General features: G+C 65.0%; 4 protein-coding genes across 23 annotated transcripts; 1 reads left to right on the top strand and 3 right to left on the bottom strand.

The window, feature by feature from the left end:
• Nucleotides 1-165: 165 nt before the first annotated feature.
• On the top strand, nt 166-5,867 carry JMJD8 (jumonji domain containing 8). 11 transcript variants are annotated; one of them, XR_014235621.1, is made up of 11 exons: nt 180-333; nt 411-509; nt 721-769; nt 847-943; nt 1,033-1,101; nt 1,196-1,315; nt 1,403-1,470; nt 1,548-1,682; nt 4,739-4,832; nt 5,337-5,473; nt 5,596-5,867. XR_014235621.1 is itself a non-coding variant. In XM_082359931.1 (10 exons), exons 1-10 carry the CDS (start codon nt 242-244, stop codon nt 5,348-5,350), a joined length of 837 nt encoding a protein of 278 aa, XP_082216057.1. In that variant the 5' UTR covers nt 179-241; the 3' UTR covers nt 5,351-5,867. The 11 variants fall into 11 exon arrangements, 10 of the variants coding, with proteins under 10 accessions (XP_082216059.1, XP_082216055.1, XP_082216053.1 ...); XM_082359931.1 differs by having other exon boundaries at nt 179-333; nt 5,337-5,867; XM_082359930.1 differs by lacking the exon at nt 5,337-5,473 and having other exon boundaries at nt 184-333.
• On the bottom strand, nt 1,891-4,316 carry STUB1 (STIP1 homology and U-box containing protein 1). Of its 2 annotated transcripts, XM_082359923.1 has the most exons (7): nt 4,029-4,314; nt 3,314-3,512; nt 3,060-3,225; nt 2,772-2,859; nt 2,559-2,615; nt 2,354-2,470; nt 1,891-2,276 (listed from the first exon to the last, which is right to left on the bottom strand). In XM_082359923.1, exons 1-7 carry the CDS (start codon nt 4,185-4,187, stop codon nt 2,151-2,153), a joined length of 912 nt encoding a protein of 303 aa, XP_082216049.1. In that variant the 5' UTR covers nt 4,188-4,314; the 3' UTR covers nt 1,891-2,150. The 2 variants fall into 2 exon arrangements, with proteins under 2 accessions (XP_082216049.1, XP_082216048.1); XM_082359922.1 differs by having other exon boundaries at nt 2,559-2,859; nt 4,029-4,316.
• A 190-nt stretch (nt 5,868-6,057) lies between the features above and the next one.
• Nucleotides 6,058-10,224, bottom strand: RHBDL1 (rhomboid like 1). Of its 3 annotated transcripts, XM_082359920.1 has the most exons (8): nt 8,569-10,224; nt 7,960-8,121; nt 7,523-7,747; nt 7,290-7,438; nt 7,049-7,161; nt 6,874-6,974; nt 6,730-6,790; nt 6,058-6,655 (listed from the first exon to the last, which is right to left on the bottom strand). In XM_082359920.1, exons 1-8 carry the CDS (start codon nt 8,605-8,607, stop codon nt 6,384-6,386), a joined length of 1,122 nt encoding a protein of 373 aa, XP_082216046.1. In that variant the 5' UTR covers nt 8,608-10,224; the 3' UTR covers nt 6,058-6,383. The 3 variants fall into 3 exon arrangements, with proteins under 3 accessions (XP_082216046.1, XP_082216047.1, XP_082216045.1); XM_082359921.1 differs by lacking the exon at nt 6,874-6,974 and having other exon boundaries at nt 7,040-7,161; XM_082359919.1 differs by having other exon boundaries at nt 7,290-7,747; nt 7,960-8,118.
• A 97-nt stretch (nt 10,225-10,321) lies between these two features.
• On the bottom strand, nt 10,322-16,067 carry RHOT2 (ras homolog family member T2). Of its 7 annotated transcripts, none has more exons than XM_082359910.1 (19): nt 15,827-16,067; nt 15,649-15,707; nt 15,469-15,550; nt 15,343-15,386; nt 14,383-14,436; nt 13,836-13,888; nt 13,648-13,756; nt 13,451-13,552; nt 13,281-13,379; nt 13,044-13,152; nt 12,829-12,949; nt 12,542-12,626; nt 12,322-12,464; nt 12,141-12,241; nt 11,925-12,055; nt 11,751-11,831; nt 11,516-11,638; nt 11,136-11,420; nt 10,322-10,935 (listed from the first exon to the last, which is right to left on the bottom strand). In XM_082359910.1, exons 1-19 carry the CDS (start codon nt 15,861-15,863, stop codon nt 10,717-10,719), a joined length of 2,037 nt encoding a protein of 678 aa, XP_082216036.1. In that variant the 5' UTR covers nt 15,864-16,067; the 3' UTR covers nt 10,322-10,716. The 7 variants fall into 7 exon arrangements, with proteins under 7 accessions (XP_082216036.1, XP_082216040.1, XP_082216037.1 ...); XM_082359914.1 differs by having other exon boundaries at nt 11,218-11,420; XM_082359911.1 differs by lacking the exon at nt 15,469-15,550 and having other exon boundaries at nt 15,823-16,067.
• Between the last annotated feature and the right edge of the window lie 4 nt (nt 16,068-16,071).

Genomic DNA, 16,071 nt, shown 5'->3' with positions numbered 1-16,071 from the left:
TCTGAGGCTGCCTGTCACCCGGTCGCGTCGCTTACGGTCCAGTCCCCGCGCGGGCGACTCTGGTGGGCGGGTGGCAGTGTGTGCACGGGAGCTGGCAGCAGCCAATAGCAGCTCTTGGTGCGACCTTCGTCCCGCCTTCCGGAAGTGCCCCCTCTCCAGGACGGGCCAAAGGAAGCCGCTTCCGGGAGCCGGCCTGTTGCCACGACGACGGAGCTCCCGGCATGCCTCGCGGCGGCGGGCTATGGCGTTGGGGGTGCGGCTACTCCTGTTGCTCGCGCTCTGGACGCTGGCGGTTCCGGCCCGGAGTCTCCGGGAGGCAGGCGACGGAGGATGGTGAGCGGCGCCGGGCGGCAGGGCGGAGCGGGGCGCGCGGCGGGGCGGCCAAGGGCACTGACCAGCTGTGTCGGCAGGCGGCGGCCCGGGCCGGGGGCGCCGGCGGCCGTGGCGGAGGAGGAACGCTGCACCGTAGAGCGCCGGGCCGACCTCAGCTACGCCGAGTTCGTGCAGCGGTAAGTGCGTTCTCTTGTGTGGCCACACCTCCCACGCCCGAAAACCCTGGGGCTCCGTCCCCGTGCATCGCTGAGGCCGCACACTGGTCGCCGGCCCGTCCTCCCGGACCTCCTTAGGCCGCTTCCCCTTGAGCTCGTGAGAGCGCGTGTGGGCGGGAGCGGAGGATGGGCGCGGGTCAGACTGCGGCCGTGATTCCGTCTTTTCTTCTAGCTACGCCTTTTCCAGACCTGTCATTCTGCAGGGGCTCACAGACAACTCGGTGAGTGCTCACTCCCCTCGCGACCACCACTCGCCCGTGCTGAGCTTGGCCCCTGAGTATTTTCCCCGCCCCCGCAGAGGTTCCGGGACCTGTGCTCCCGTCAAAGGCTGCTGGCCTTGTTTGGGGACAGCGTGGTCCGGTTGAGCACTGCCAACACCTACTCCTACCAGAAAGGTGAGCTGCCCCACCCTGCAACCCAGCCTGCTGGCCAGCATCCTGAAGGCAGCACCAACCAGTCCTGACCAACCCCTTTCAAACTGCAGTGGACCTGCCCTTTCAGGAGTATGTGGAGCAGATGCTGCACCCCCAGGACCCGTTCTCCATGGGCAATGGTGAGCCAGACGGGTGGCCATGGGGTGGGGTGGGGTGACTTAGGAGTACCCAGGTGCCAAGATCTCTGCATCCTCCTGTGTTTTCTACTGTCAGACACCCTGTACTTCTTTGGGGACAATAACTTCACCGAATGGGCATCACTCTTTCGGCACTACTCTCCACCTCCATTCAGCCTGCTAGGTACCATTCCTGCTTATAGTTTTGGAATTGCAGGTGGGTGCCCTGCAGGACCAGGGGACTTGGGAACTGGGTGGGGGAGGATTAGGCTTGGTAACCAGCTGCTCATAACTCACCCCACAGGTGCCGGCTCTGGGGTGCCCTTCCACTGGCACGGGCCCGGATTCTCAGAGGTGATCTATGGCCGAAAGGTCAGCACAGGGTGGGGCTGAGACTTTGGGTTCACTGACCACAGCACAAAGAGTGACCTTGTTGCTCCCACCCTCAGCGCTGGTTCCTGTACCCTCCTGCGAAGACCCCTGAATTCCACCCCAACAAGACCACACTGGCCTGGCTCCGGGACACATACCCGGCCCTGGCACTATCTGCACGGCCCCTGGAATGCACCATCCACGCTGGTGAGGTCAGTGGCTGGCAGACAGGGGCCAGGCTGGGCTGGGCCAAGGGCCCCCAACCAATCCCTGTGTCCCCCCCACTCCCAGGTGCTGTATTTCCCTGACCGATGGTGGCACGCCACACTCAACCTCGACACCAGTGTCTTCATCTCTACCTTTCTCAGCTAGCCAAAGGGGGTGGCTGGGGAGCCCGTCGCACACCAGCACATGCCCCTATAGTGCTCACAGATTTTATTACAGGGACAGAGGTGGCAGCGGCAGCCTCAGCCCAGCCCACTCTCACCCGCTGTTTCTGGCCCAGAAGGGGGATGGGGGAGGCTCATGACCCAGCAGAACTGATGGGGGTGGGCTTGGGGACACCAGGATAGGGATCTAGGAACACAAACTATGTACAGCGGCTAGAGACTACTGCCCAAGGCCCTCCTGAGCCAGGGTACCAGGCAAGGCGGGTGAGTGGCTCACACACCCGCCCTGCGTTAGTAGTCCTCCACCCAGCCATTCTCGGAGATGAACGCGTCAATGACCTCTTTCATGGCCAGGTTGGGGATGAGCTGTTCCTGGGTCAGGGGGCTCCGAGTCACAGGGTCAAAATGGCCCACACGCTGCAGTGACAACAGAATCAGAATTAGGAGGTGCTCAGTGGGTGTGGGTCCTGCTCCCAACTCCCATGGGCCCTCACCTGCAGGTGCTCCTCAATGTCCTTGCGGTCGTAGGTGATACCACTGGGTGTGATGCAGGGCTCTCGCATCAGCTCAAAGCTGATCTTGCCACACAGGTAGTCGGGTATATCTCGCTTCTGCAGCACACAGGGTCAGGTCAGGGGCTGGGAAGGGGCACTGCTCCGACTCCTGCTACCCACAGGCCCCAGAAGACACACAGCTCACCTTTCTCTTCTCGTCTACCTGGGAGAAGAGCTCATCCATGTCTGCCAAGTACTTGTCCTGCAAAGAACCAAGCAGCTGTGTGTGGGCCTGACACCCCATCTCCCTTCCCCAGGCACCGAAACACACAGACCCAGCAGGAGCCAGGGGCACCTCACGTCCGTCACACGCATGCAAATACACACAGGACCCACACTTGGGCTGGGGCACCCTCACATGCTTGGCCTCAATGCAGGCCTGCTGGGCCCGGAGGTGGCCATCGTCCTCATCACCCTCATGGTTCCGCTGACACTCTTCCAGCTCCCTGGAGGTTGACCAAAAGCTGATCAGAGATGGGTCTGGCCAGGAGGTCAGACTCCACTCCAATCTTAGGCTCATTCAGGCCTTATTCCCCTCCATCTCCTGCGTGCCAGAGTTGGCCTTCAATAAATGGTTGTGTTCACGACTCAGAGTTAACCTAAAAGTGGTGACTTCCGGGGGGCACCTATCATCACCACAGCCCACCTCTCACGCTCGGCCACAATGAGCTGTGTGAGGTAAGAATGCAGCTCGTTCTCCTGGTGGATGCGCCGCTCCTCAATGCTATTCCAGCGCTTCTTCTTCGCGATGCGCAGAGCACTGGGGATGTCGTCCCCAAAGTTGAGCCGCTGCTCCTTGGCCAGGTTGTAAGCTGGAGGAATAGAGGATTCGGATAAACCTCCAGCCAGTCCACCCGCTTGGTCCCAGGCACCCTGGCACCAGCCAGCCTGTGAGCCCACCTCGCTGCAGGTTGGCAATAGCCTCATCATAGCTCTCCATCTCCAACTGGCATTGCCCCAGGAAGAAGTGTGCCTTCACAGACTGCCCGTCCAGCTCCAGGGCGCGCCGGCAGTCAGCCAGGGCTTGCTCATGCTGCTGCATCTTCAGGTAGCACAGTGCTCGGTTGGTGTAATACACCGCCACCAACGGATTCCGGGTCTGGAGAACAAGGGCAGACCAGCCAGCATGAGGGCGTGAGCTCAACCTACCCCCTCTGTCCCGGCTTCAAGCCCATAGCTGGAATCAAGACACTACAGGTTTCTCAGCTTCCAAGCCTCTGGGTTCTGAGAGAGGGTGGAGCCTACCTGAGCCCACCCTCTGGACTCCAGTGAGTCTTGTGAAGGTAGCTTTTCCAGATCTGTGGAAATCACCAGCTTTGGGCTTGGACTCCTCAAGGGGCAAGGGTCCCTGGCCCCCAGCCGAGTGGGCCTCAAGCACGCTGAAGCTCCCACCCGCCACAGTTCTCTGGCAACCAGCACTGGCTCGGCAGCCGTGGCCTTGGCCCCTTTGGAACAAGATCATCACTGAGTTCTCAGAGCCCAAGCACCACCCCCCTCCGAAAGTCGGGCGGGGCGGCCAGACAGGGGCTCCGGGGAGGACGCGGAGGCGAAGCCGCAGCCCGGCCCCTCCCCTGGCTCGGACGCCGGCCCCCTCCCGCGGCGCGGGCGCACTCACGATGGCGCGGCCATAGCAGGCCGCCGCCTCCGGGTACTTGCGGCCCACGAAGAGCCGGTTGCCCTGCTCCTTGAGCTCCTGCGCGCTCGGGCTCTTTTCCGGGCTGCCGCCTCCGGCGCTCAGCCGCGCGCCGCCCTCCTTCTCCTCCTTGCCCTTCATGGCGCCGCGCGGCACGGCCCGGGCTCCGCTCCCAGGCTCCGCGCCGGGCCCGCCCTACGCCCGCAGCCCGAGCCCGCGATCCGCTCGGGCCCGGTCCAGCGCTCCGCCACCGGAACTTCCGGCCGTGCAGGTGGGCGGGGCCAGCGGGAAGGACGGCCTGCGGGGGGGCGGGGCCGCGCGTGCACCAGACGCGAGGCGGAGGCAGGGGCGGAGGCGGGGGCGGGGCAGGCGGGAGAGCATGCGCTCGCGGCGACGCGACGCGCGGCGTCTGAGGCCTGAGAAGCGCCGAGGTCGTCGGGGCAGGATCCCGCTCGGGCGCTCCGACGCCCCGCCCCCGAGGCTCCGCCCTGGCGCGTGGGGATGGCGGCTGCCCGCGAGCTCTGGGGCTGTGAGGACCCGAGCAGCTGGGCCGCCGTCCTGGGGTGCCACCGGGAAGTGCTGCAGGCGCGCGCGAGCGGCTGGAAACCCTGGAGCGATGGTAGCGCGGTGGGGACATCGGGCGGGCGGGCCGACCCCCGTGGCTCGGACTCCCCGTCACTGCCCTCCCTCAGGTATCGAGAGGAGTTGCCCGCGGCCGTCGAGGGCCGAGCGGAGAAGCACGTGACACGCGACGAGCTGGAGCAGCTGCTGGCGTGGGAACTGGCGGTGAGGAGCTTCCCACGTGGGGGACGGAGCCTTCCGGGGCGGGACGTAGCGCCGTGGGCGTGGCTTCCTCCTGGGGGCGGGCCCTCGCGCCTTGGGGCGGGGGCGGCGCCCCTAGCGAGGTCCACCAGCCGTGACCCCAGACCCGACCTGGCCACCGAGGGGCCGCTTTCGGCCGCGCCTGCAGCGGCTCGTGACTGCCAACTCCCCGGAGCTGGTGGTGCAGCGCTCGGCTGCCGCCTTCCGCCTCCTGCCAGTCGTGAACGCAGCGGTCGCGGAATTGTGCGCCCTCCGGGGCGTGGGCCCGGCTATCGCCTCGCGTTAGTAGGGAGAGCTGGGCGTCCCCCCGGCGAGGTCGTGGGCAGGACCTGGCGTGTTAGTGGCCTTATCTGTGAAATGGCCAGATGGTCAGATACGTGATACCGAGAGTTGTTGGGAATGGCAGCCCCACGCCAAGGTGCGGCTGAGTGCTGTCCATTTACTTCCCGCGGCGGTCCTGGCTGCCAGAGCTCTCGAGGTAGCAGCCTTCATGTCTGAGGAGGCAGTGGCCGCAGTGCCCGGTCTGCCAGCCCTGCAGTACACCCTGAAGCACTAACTCCTCTACCTGGACCGGGTGCAGGAGCGTGCCACAGCCTGGAGCCAAGGTGCAGTCTGTTGGCGGCCAGGGAGGGCATCCGGGACTCTGGTCAGGGTGATGTGCAGAGTTATCCAGCAGGGTAGGGTGACTGGTGCCCCTGAGCCCCAGACTCCCTCTGCCCCTCCCCAGGCAGTGCCTCAGGCTGTGGACCCCTCACCGTGTGGAGACAGCACTGTGGATCTGGGCTGTAGGGCAGAAGCTGTGCCCTGACCTGCTGCCTGACCTCGGTCCCAGCCTGGCCACCCCTGAGGACACCAGGCCAGCCAAGAAGCACAGGACCCAGGCCTGCTGACTTGGTTGTGGCCCAGGGCTTGCACACCTATCCTGTGATCTCAGGCCACAAGTCTTTGGACAGGAGACTGGCTGCTGTAGGAGCTCAATAAATGCTTGCTGAACTCAAACCTGACTATGAGGTCCATGACCCCTCCCCAGGGGCTCGCATCTCCCATACAGAGACAGCTCATGTTGGGTGCAGAAAAGCAAGGGGGAAGCCCAGGCTGCTGCTTGTGTGGAGGGAAGGGCCCTCACAGTTTGATCAGTGAGTTGGGGGGAGACCAGCCCAGCCCGCAGTGCCCTAGTACAGCCACCTGGTGCTGTGTAAAATATTTATTCATTCTCCAAAAAGGCTCAGACTGCAAGTCTCATGGGAGAGGCCAGGGCAGTGTCTCCTCTGGGGCCACCCTTGGGGACCTCCACCACTCAGCCCAGTCCAGCAGTCCTATCCCTCCAGGCCTGGGAGGGGGCGGCCAGGGCTGGTGTAAGGCTTGGCCTGGAGTCCGTGGGCCACAGGGGCCACCTGCCCCCACCAGGAAGAAGCAGCCTCAAGACATACATTCACAGAGGATGAACATGCAGGCCTGCCCACTGGCTGGCCCACAGATGCTGCGCCCTGGCTGGTGTGGCCCTGGGAACTCTTGTCAGGGTGGCGGGGGAATGTGGGCACCCAGCAGGTCGTAGGCAAAGATGTTCCAGAAGATGGCGAAGAGCAGGAAGGTGCCATAGGCAAGCAGCACCACCCACCAGCCACACTGGTCTCGCAGGCGCGCCTCATAGCTGCGCAGGATGGTCAGGCCCATGCTGACACCAACCACTGCGCCCGCCAGGTGTGCCATGAAGCTGGGCTGTGGGCCCGAGGCAGGCAGTGGCGGGGAGAAGCGCAGCCACACGGCCCGGCCCACCTCGGAGCTCACTACAGAGGGAGGCAGCAGGTGAGAGGCACCCTAGCCATAGGCTGAGGCCCCTCCACCCTGGCTCCCTACTTACTGCACACCAGGGCCAGCACCATCCTCAGCAGCTTGTAGGGACATCTCATCCCAGCCCAGTTCTGATGGGGTGTGAATAAAAAAGGCTGTGAGGGAGGCCTTATGGGCCCCTCCCCGCACCCCGCCACAGGGGCTGCCCCGTTACCATGACGACATTGGCCAGGTGTGCAGAGCACAGGGCGTAGACCCCGCCGGAGCCCCCCACCACAGGGGCCCGCATGTCAGTAATGGAGACGGTCAGGGAGCCTGTGTGAGCAAGGGGAGAGCCGTGAGGGTGAGGCCCACCAGTGAGGTGGCCAGGGCGCACGCACCTGCCTCACCTGCCAGCACACCAGCCAGGTAGAGCAGGCTGATGCGGAGCAGGCCATGCACCATCTCCAGGGGCACCCCGATCATCAGCTGCAGGAGTGCGTTGAACCCCAGCTGCTCCAGCCTGGCCGTATGGGGCAAATGGGTGTGAAGGGTGAGGTCTGCCAGGCGGCTACCAGCCCCCTGCCCCCACCTCGAGAGGCTGAGCCCTCCCGATCCAATCTGAGGGGTGCCAGAGGTGGGCCCACTCACCCAACATGCATGAACATGTAGGTGAGAAAGCGCCAGGCCCGAGCACGGTGGCCGGGGTGGTATACAAGGGGGCTTTTCATGTACTCAGGGTGGTAGGTCTGCAGCACCCACTTGTTGAGACGGGCCCCGTAGCACAGGAACACGATGATCTGGGAGGAACAGGCGTTGGGGCTAGGCAAGACCAGGGATGAGGGAGGCTCCCGGGGTGGTGGGCAGTGGACGGGCAGGCCCACCTGGGCGAGGGTGACCGAAGCCATAAACACGGGGGGTGGGCAGCTGCGGTGCCGGTAGAAGTACCAGTGGCGGTCCACTTCTCGGGGCAGGATCTCGTAGGCCACGTAGCGCACGAACCGCTTGTAGACACCCAGGCCTGGCTCGTCCAGCAGCCCATCCTGGGGCAGTGCCCGCTGTCCATTGGCGATGGCCCGCTTGAAGCTGCTTGAGCGCTTGCTGCTGATCTGGGGGGCGGGGCCTAGGCATAGGCCACCATACTCCCCCCATGGCTGCCCCTCCTGAGTGGTCCACCCAGCACGTCACAGGGTCTGAGGCCCTGCCCCATGGCTATAGCCCTCCCCGATGGGAAGGGCAGGGAGGAGGGGCCGCCTGCCCAACCCACTCCAGCCAGGGCACTGCGCCCACACCCCAGCTGCCCACCCACTGTGGCACTGACCAGGTCCACCAGCTCCTGGTAGCAGACCTGGCCCCGCTCGTTGCTCTGGGCCAGGGCCACCAGCATGTCCAGTTTGGCCGGGTCCAGGGGCAGCTCATGGCGGTGCACCAGGCCAGTGAAGGTGTCCGCACCGATGAAGCCTGTGTTCTCAGGGTCCAGCTGCTGGGGTCGGGGGGCCGGCGGCCAAGGTCTGAGGGTGGGCCGGGCCCCACGACCACAGGGCTGAGCCACGTCAGGAGGGAGAGGCAGGCTCCGAGCATCCTGGGTCTAGGCCCCTGTGCCCACATGGTCCCAGGAGCTAGCTGTAGGCACCGGTACCTAGGTTCCCGGCCTCCAGCTCCGCTAGCTCTCCAGGCGGTCTCCCCACCTCATTTCTGCCTTGCCCATCCTGGAAGGGTAGGGCCAAGGTCTGAGGGCAATCACCAACCCTCTTGCCCCTCCCCAAGCGCCCTAGTCTGGCTCGCCCTTTCCTGGGGTCTCGTGCAGGGGGCCAAGGTCGTGCAGGGAAGGGGCTGCGCTGAGGGTCTCAGAGCTCCGTCCCCCCGGCCCACCCAAGGGCGGAGGGCCGGCAACGGGGGCGGTGCCGGCGCCCCGCACCTCTCCACGCACCTGCTCCTGGATAAGCTGCAGCAGCGAGCTCCTGTCCATAGAGCCAGGCCGGGCCAGGGGCCGGGGGCCGGGGTCGGCGGCCGCGGCCGGGAGGGGCTTCTCTGCGGACTACTCCGCTCCGCCCCGGCCCTCCGGCTCCGCCCACTCCGTTCGGCGCCGCGTCACGGAGCCGCCCGCCCCCGCCGCACACGCCGCCGCTGCCGGCCCAGCCACTCGCGGTCAGGACACGCGCGCGCCCCGCACGCGGACGTGCCTGGGCAAGAAAGGCGCGGGGCGCTTGGCTCCAGTGCCGGCGCCCCCGCCCCCCCACCCCCGGGCTGCAGCTGTTCGTACCTCGGGGCAGCAGCCGGGAAACTGAGTCAAGCGCGGCACGCAAGCCCCTTCTGCGCGCACCCCTTTGCCCCGGGCTGGGCCTCAGCGCTGATGCCACCTCCTCGGGGAAGGCTTCAGGGAACAACCCACTGCTGGGGACTGCCCCCGCCGGGCTCCCTGAAGGCACCTCCCTCCCTGCCAGACATGCTTGCCCGTCCTGGCAACAAGAAGGCTCCACGGCCCCAGGGGCGAGCACTGAAGCCAACAGGGCAAGTAGCAGGGTTGAGGGAGGTCCCTGCAGCAGGCCCTGCTCAGTGGGTGGGGACCAACACAACTGGGGCTGGAGGTTCCTGACTACTCCTGTGGCCACAGTGCTAAACTGACCCATGGACATGGGGGTGGGGAGAGCCCCAATGGACAAGGCCGCAGCTGGGATGGAGAGGAGCCCTACTTCCCAGGTAGGACAGGTAGACCCCCTACAATAAGGAAGGTGACAGGCTATGGGAATGTGCAACCATAGCAACCCCTGACAGCACCACTCAGAACACCTGTGCAGCTGAGCCTCAGGACAGATGCAGCAACTAGAAGTAGCATCCTGCCCTGCCCAGCTTTAGTAAGAACTGCACCAGGGGTCCTCAGGTCACTGGAGCTGGGGGGCCAGCGGGATGGTTGAGACAACTTCAGAGTGTGACCCCCAGCCCCTATTGGCTCAGGCCTGAGCATCCCCTGCCGAGAAGGCAGCTCCCCCGCCTCTAGAAACAGCTTGTCAGGGCTGGGGGAGGGGCCCTGGCCTAAAGGCCTGCCTTGCACGGAATGATTAATTACAGGAAGTAGAGGGGGTACTTGTGTGGCCAAGGTCCTCCACCCAAGCACACCACATACTGCCTCTGCTCCACGCCCAGCATGCACGCCAGAGTGAGCACCTGAACTCCAAGCTGAGCCCCCTCCTCAGCCCAAGAAAGGTTCTCTGTCCCCTTGTCCTTAGGCTGAAGCTCTGGCTGTCTCCTGCCAGTGGGAGGGGCAGAGACCTCTGGGTGGGGTGTGAGAAACAGGGCAGCTCCCCCAGACCAGGGCCACCTCACACACCAGGACATTTCAGCACATCCCAGAACCCCAGATCCTCAGCACACCTCAGCCAACCTGACAGGATGCTGAGGCTTGGGTAGTGGATACACCTGGCTGTGGGGAGGGGTCACATCAGGGGGTCCTCAGGTATCAGGTCCCCTCCAGCCTCTCACCCTCAGGCCAGCATGGACCTCAATGGACTAAAGGCTCTGAAGCTGCGGCTGGGCCATAATTGGTCCTTACCCTGGCCTGAGACCTCAGGATGGTGACCCAGAGAGGAGGCGGGGGGTCAGGAGTAACATTCCCAGCCCACACCCAGGCCAAGAACACGTTTTAGTTAATTCAAGAAGTCATCCTCAGAAAGCAGGACCCAATATGGAAAAGACACAAGTGAAGTTTAATCAGGAAACCCAATCTCATACGTCTTCTGGGAGAGGCACAGCCCTGGACCTGTCTTCAGATTGGGGGGTGGGGGCGCGCACAATGGTCCAGCCATTTCTTGCCTCCATGCCCCTGCCTTTGGCCCAAAGCTCTGCCTTCTTACCCCCTTCATACCCTCTGGCCACATGGGACCAGGAAGGAGGAGTGGAGCCCTGAGAATTCGGGTCTGGGGTCACTGACTTCCTCACCCACACCTCCCAGTCCCTCCAACACATGATGCCCACAAAAGAGGGTCATGCCCGGCACCTGCAGCAAGGCCGGACACAGGCTGCTGGGAGCTGGGGCCACCCTCGGGGCTGAGGCAGGGGTGGGGCAGCAGGTGGACTGTCCTCAGGAGCAAAGTTGAGAGGGTCTCCATCCCCCCCCCCCAAGCAAGTGGCCCCACACCAGCACCCTGAGATCAGACTGCGGGGTCCGGGGCTTCATCGGCTCTTCACCAGAACCCTGTAGAGTGAGAAGCTGAGAACGGCAGCGACGGCAGCCCCGACGGCCCCCAGCGCCACCCGGAGCCAGAAGGAGGTGGCGTGCAGCTCCCCGTGGACAAGGTGTCTGCAGGAGAGAGGGGAGTCTTGCTGCTGTACCCCCACCTCCGTCTCCTACAAAGTCCCAGAGCCCCACTCAGCTGCTCCGTGTCAGTGCCCAGCATGGCAGGACCCCCAGACGAGAGAGCAGCCGGTGAGGCCAGGCCCCGAGGGCCCCGCCTGGGCATCGGCATGGGCACCAAGGCCCACCCTGCAACCTTGACTGACTCCAGTCCTGACACCACAGCTGTGCCACTCTCCTGGGACAGGGAGGGGTCTCCCACACAGGGGCTTCGATCCTGGTACCCACGGGAAGGCGGCCATGGTGGCAAGCCGGGTGAAGATGGCCGCGCGGGGCTCGGCTGGGCCGGCACAAGAGAACAGGGCGGGGGCGGGCAGCCGGTGCCTACGGCAGAACTCAGTCGGAGACAGACCAGGCAGCAAGACGCCTTCGGGCAAGTCAGCCTTGGAGGAGACGAAGAGGCAGGGGGTCTGCCTGTCCATGTAGTGGCGCTGCAGGGGGAGGGGCCATGTGAGTGTGCTGGGGGACACCTGCCCACAGCCCTGCTACCCAGCAGGGCCCCCAGGGTGGGTGGGCGGGACCTTGCCTTGTAGACACTGGCGCACAGCGAGAAGGACCTGGGGTGCCTGCTGTCAAACATCAAGCAGGCAATGTCACAGGTGGCGTCGGCCGAGGCGGTCAGGAGGCTGTCTGCACCCACCTCACACAGCTGAACAGAGAGGGTGGCCTCAGAGGGGCACAGGCTAGGTCTCCCAGGGCCGCGTTGGGCGGCTCCCTCAGCATGCACGCTCTAGGCCTACCCTGGGGACCCCCGCACTCACGATCAGGTACTTCTCCTGCCCGTTGACCTGCACGGTGTCGATGGTGTAGGCAGAGGGCTCCCCGGCAGGCTCCCCAGCATCCTGGTGCAGAGGGACGCCCCTGAAGCTCGCTGCTCGGACTCTTTCCAGAACCCCTGCCCCCCAGGTCCACGCACGGCACACACGGACACTCACCCCCAGGCCACGGCCGAGGAAAGCCTGCAGGAAGGAGGACTTGCCCACTCCGCGGGCCCCCACCACCTTGCACAAGAAAACGTTTCTCTGCGTTTGTCCCTTCTCCTGGTCCAGCCTCTTCTCCCGGGTGACTGTGGGCAGGGGGCAAGGATGAACGTGAGGGAGGGGCTGCCGGGGAGGCACTGGCTGGGGGCCGGTGTGAAAGCGGGCACCCACCTGTGATGGCGTGGGCCTGGGAATCCTGCTCGCAGAGGGTGGGGAAGCCCAGGTAGCCAAGGTGCTCAAGACAGTGCTGGACGTCCAAGTAGGTCACCAGACTGGGGACGGGGAAGTGGGGATGTGGCGTTACAGCAGGGCAGAGGATGAGGCCGTCTCAGTGGGTGAGGGCTGCACTTACGTCCACTGGCAGAGATACCCGTGCAGGGGCAACCGACCGGCCTCGGTGCGGACCGTGCGAGGGAGCTGGGGCCCCCAGGGAGCAGCAGGAAACACGCTGAAGAGGCTCTGCAGCTCTGCTGGCGAGAGGGCGCCATCCCGGTCCTGCGGGCAGAGGAGCTGCGGTGACACGTGCGGGCGGGATGCCGAGGGGGGCGCTCAGTGGGGCCCAGCGCCCTCACCTGGTCATGCTTCTCGAACATTCTCTGCACAAACTGGTAGCCGCGGTGGTTGAGCTCGGTGCTGCATCCGGGGGGCACACGGAGCCTGCGGGTGCCAGGATGGGGTGGCGATGTGCACACCTCCTTGTGCTCCACAGGGCACCTCCTCTGAACACAGCCCGTCCAGGCAGGCAGTGAGTCCCCCCGCCAGGGAGAGACGCCCCGATGGCCCCCAGCACAGGGTCCAGGAGCCCCAGGCCCCATCCGACACAGATGGGAGGCGAGCCCTGAGCCCGAACGCCACTCACGGTGGACAGAGGTAGTTGGCCGTCAGCTCAAGCGAGTCGCCATAGCCAAAGCGCCTCAGGATGGTCCACGTGGTCTCGTGGCGGCCTCGCTGGATGAAGAGCATGTTCAAGAAAAGGAAGCCTGCTCAGGAGAAGCAGAGAAAGGAGTAACACCAGGCACAGCCTAGCCTTGCCCCACACCCCACGCCCGGGGTAGGCAGGGCGTCGGGCCTCACCGTCCAGGGTCAGCCGGTCATCCTGCACGCCTCCTGCCACATTCTTGCTCACCACCATCTTCACGTCCTCCAGGGCCTGCGGGGCAAGAGGGTGCCCGAAGCAGGACATCTGCCTCCAAGAGAAAGTGGCCGTTAGTCAGACAGCTGCCCTCTCCATCCGTCACAAGGGCAGCCGAGGCGTGGGGTGCGGCTGCAGCTGGGAGGGTGGGTACCGCCAGGAGACAGAAGAAGGCGCACCTGGAAAGCGTTGAGCTCCTGGTCACTGAGCACCTGGTCCATGTCCTGGTCTGAGAGCCTGAAGATGCGTGTGAGGGCCTGGGCGCACTTGGGCATCAGCTGTGGGGACAGTGGCTCAACACCCCACCGCTCCCTCCTGCTCGCCCTCCCCACCAGCACCTTCAGCCCACCTGCTTGGCCTCAGGGTCATAGAGGGGAGCAGTGGGGTGTAGCACGGCCTTCTGTGCATAGTAGAACAGCTCTGAGATGTTTTTCAGGTTCTTCGCCGAGCACTGGGACACGTGGGAACAGACTCAGAGGGGGAGGCAGGGAGGACCCCTGTCCTTGCCTCTGCGGTCCTGGCACCCCCGGGGCCCTGCCCGCTCACCTCCACACAGGTCTCGATCTCGGGGAACTGGCTCATGATGGGCAGCACAGCCTCCATGGAGCCCCCCGGCCGCAGGTCCGACTTGTTGCCCACCAGGATAATGGGGACCCTTGGGGGAGAGACCCACGGTCACCAAGGATCAGGGAGCTGGCGGGGCCCAGTCCCCTTCCCCGAGCCCTGCCTATTACCTGGGCCCCCTCTTGGTATCCCCATTCACCAGTGGGATCCATTTGGTTCGAATCTGAAAGGTAAGACCTGGCCATGAGAATGGGGGCCTGCCCGGCCCACAGCTCCCATGTGGAACTCTCACTTGGCTCGAGGAGAGAGGGGGGAGATTGAGGGCCACTGAGAGTCAAAGTCACGGCCACTGGCAACAAACCCAGTGGGGAAGAGCAGCGGGCAGGTAGGACCTCATCTGATCCTAGCAGTTCCCAAACACCCACAAAGGGCCTGAGATCAGCAACTCCTCCCGCAGACCTCAGAGATTCAGACGCAAGGCCATCCATGCTCTCGGCAGGAGACAGGGTCATGGGAACTCGGGGGAAGCTTTGGGGGCCCTAGCCAGGGTGGCTCCGTGAAGCTCCCCAGTGGGGCCAGCCATGGGTGCAAGTTGCCCAGAACCCGGGTCAACTGAGCGTCCGCCTGTGGTGTGTGCAGAGAACAAAGAACAGGTGGATGACCAGGCTGGGCGCCAGTGACAGAAAGCTGGGATGGACAGAGAGTTCCCTTGCTCACCTTCTCAATGGTGGCCTCCTCAGACACGTCATACACCACGCACACCACGTTTGCCTGTTGGGGGCAGGGAGAGGGATTGTATGGTGGGATCTGAAGCTCCCTGCTCCACTCACAAGCTGGACAGGACAGGGCTCAGAGACTGGGGGAGCCCACCCTTCCAGCTGCTCCCAGGCCGAGTCACTGGCTGTTGGCCACTCACACCTCAGGCCAGCCCTTCCCTACCCACTTCTGCTGCAGATGCCAGGCCCCAGTACTGCAGCTCTGGTCAGCGAGTCTCCTGAGGGCTCAGGACACAGCCACCCTTAAACTTGACGCCCCAGCCTCAGCCCTTCGCTCCCTGGTCACTACAGGCAACAGCAGACAGAGGACAACAGCACAAGGTGGGGGGATGACGGCAACACAGTGGCTGCGGCCTGTACCCTTGCCCAGTGGCACCCCCAGGACACACATGCTGCAGGGGCAGCACCCCCACCAGGAGCTTGGTCCAGGCACAGGTCCTCCTGTGCAGAGGAGAGCAGAGAGCTAGCTGTGCAGCCCACAGCACTGGTCATGACACCCGGTGCAACCCAGAGGCCCAGGACAGTGGACTGGACTAAGGAGTGGGGAATGGGGGTGCTGGGCACAGAGCTGTCCAAGGGATCACTTTCAAGGACTTGGAGACTGCTCCCCAGGGTCCACCAGAAGAGGGAAGACTAGGCACGGAGGGCTGTAGGCTGTCCAACCACGCATGCAGGAGGAAGGAATGGGCCTTCCTCCCGGCTCCCAGCAGAGTGCATCACAGGGACCCCAAAGACTCTCAGTGCTAACAGGTCACAACAGAATTAGCGAGGCTGCGGACACTCTGGGCACCTTAATCCAATCCCTCAGAGAATGAAACCGATCAAGCCAGGGCGGCCATACCCCCAAGGCCTGAGCCCTGACCCCCATGCCCAGCACCCCCTTCCCCAGGACCCACTGTACCTTGTGAATCTCGTCCTGGAGCTCCTCGACTGTCTGCTCAGCCTCTGGGTGGAAAAAGAGATCCCACTGCAGACCTGCCGGAGACGCCCGCTCCTGGGCGCAACCGCGGGCGGGCGGCCCCTCTACCTGAGTAATCCACGATGTGGGTGGGCACCTTCTCTGGGGTGACGTCCGCGGGAATGGTGATCTCTTCTGCCCGGGGGGGGACCTGGGGCAGACGCGGCCGTGAGGACAGCCGGGAAGGGCGGAGGGCGGCGGCGCCCGGACCTGGGCCCTTCTTGGGCGCGGGGACGCGCTCGGCCTTACCTCCTCGGGGAACTCCTCGCCCACCAGCGACAGGATCAGCGACGTCTTCCCCACCTGGGCTGCGCGGGGCGGCGCGGTCAGCGCGGCGGCCAAGGTCGCGGCGCCTCTCCCCACCCCGGCCCCAAGACCCACGACCAGGCTCGACCCCCGCCCGACCCAGGCCCAGGCGCCTACCTACCCTCGCCCAGCAGCAAGATGCGCACGTCCCGCTTCATGCTGGCCGCCGGGAGCTGCAGCCCGACCCCGGTGCAGGCCCGGCCCCCGCCCACGACCGCGGTCCGGACTCGCGCTGTAGCTGCGCCCGCACTTCCGGCCCCCGCCCGCGCAGCCGCACTAGCGAGGCGGGCGGGCCAGACCGGCCTAACTGCCTGGCGGCGCCACCGCGTGGGCGCGCCGGGCACTGCCGGCCAGAGGGGCGGGGCC

The sequence above is a fragment of the Balaenoptera borealis genome (assembly GCF_965194805.1).
Source record: "Balaenoptera borealis genome assembly, chromosome: 16".
Classification (NCBI taxonomy): Eukaryota; Metazoa; Chordata; class Mammalia; order Artiodactyla; family Balaenopteridae; genus Balaenoptera; species Balaenoptera borealis.
The sequence above is the reverse complement of the archived record's forward strand: the minus strand, read 5'-3'. Positions and strand labels throughout refer to the sequence as shown.

Bases quoted from the DNA above. Each gene is read 5' to 3' on its own strand.
- JMJD8 (XM_082359924.1), top strand. From the start codon at position 242: ATGGCGTTGGGGGTGCGGCTACTCCTGTTGCTCGCGCTCTGGACGCTG. The intron at 510-720 runs GTAAGTGCGTTC...CTTTTCTTCTAG, and splicing joins TACGCCGAGTTCGTGCAGCG to CTACGCCTTTTCCAGACCTG. The intron at 1,102-1,195 runs GTGAGCCAGACG...TTCTACTGTCAG, and splicing joins CCCGTTCTCCATGGGCAATG to ACACCCTGTACTTCTTTGGG.
- STUB1 (XM_082359922.1), bottom strand. From the start codon at position 4,187: ATGAAGGGCAAGGAGGAGAAGGAGGGCGGCGCGCGGCTGAGCGCCGGA. The intron at 3,226-3,313 runs GTGGGCTCACAG...CTATTCCTCCAG, and splicing joins TATTGCCAACCTGCAGCGAG to CTTACAACCTGGCCAAGGAG. The intron at 2,471-2,558 runs GTGAGCTGTGTG...TGTGTGCTGCAG, and splicing joins AGGTAGACGAGAAGAGAAAG to AAGCGAGATATACCCGACTA.
- RHBDL1 (XM_082359919.1), bottom strand. From the start codon at position 8,607: ATGGACAGGAGCTCGCTGCTGCAGCTTATCCAGGAGCAG. The intron at 8,119-8,568 runs GTGCGTGGAGAG...CGACCCCAGCAG, and splicing joins TGCAGCTTATCCAGGAGCAG to CTGGACCCTGAGAACACAGG. The intron at 7,162-7,289 runs GTGAGTGGGCCC...CCATACGGCCAG, and splicing joins TACATGTTCATGCATGTTGG to GCTGGAGCAGCTGGGGTTCA.
- RHOT2 (XM_082359910.1), bottom strand. From the start codon at position 15,863: ATGAAGCGGGACGTGCGCATCTTGCTGCTGGGCGAGG. The intron at 15,387-15,468 runs GTAGAGGGGCCG...TTTTCCACCCAG, and splicing joins CCACATCGTGGATTACTCAG to AGGCTGAGCAGACAGTCGAG. The intron at 10,936-11,135 runs GTCAGTCAAGGT...TCTCTCCTGCAG, and splicing joins GCTGTGGTGTCAGGACTGGA to ACACCTTGTCCACGGGGAGC.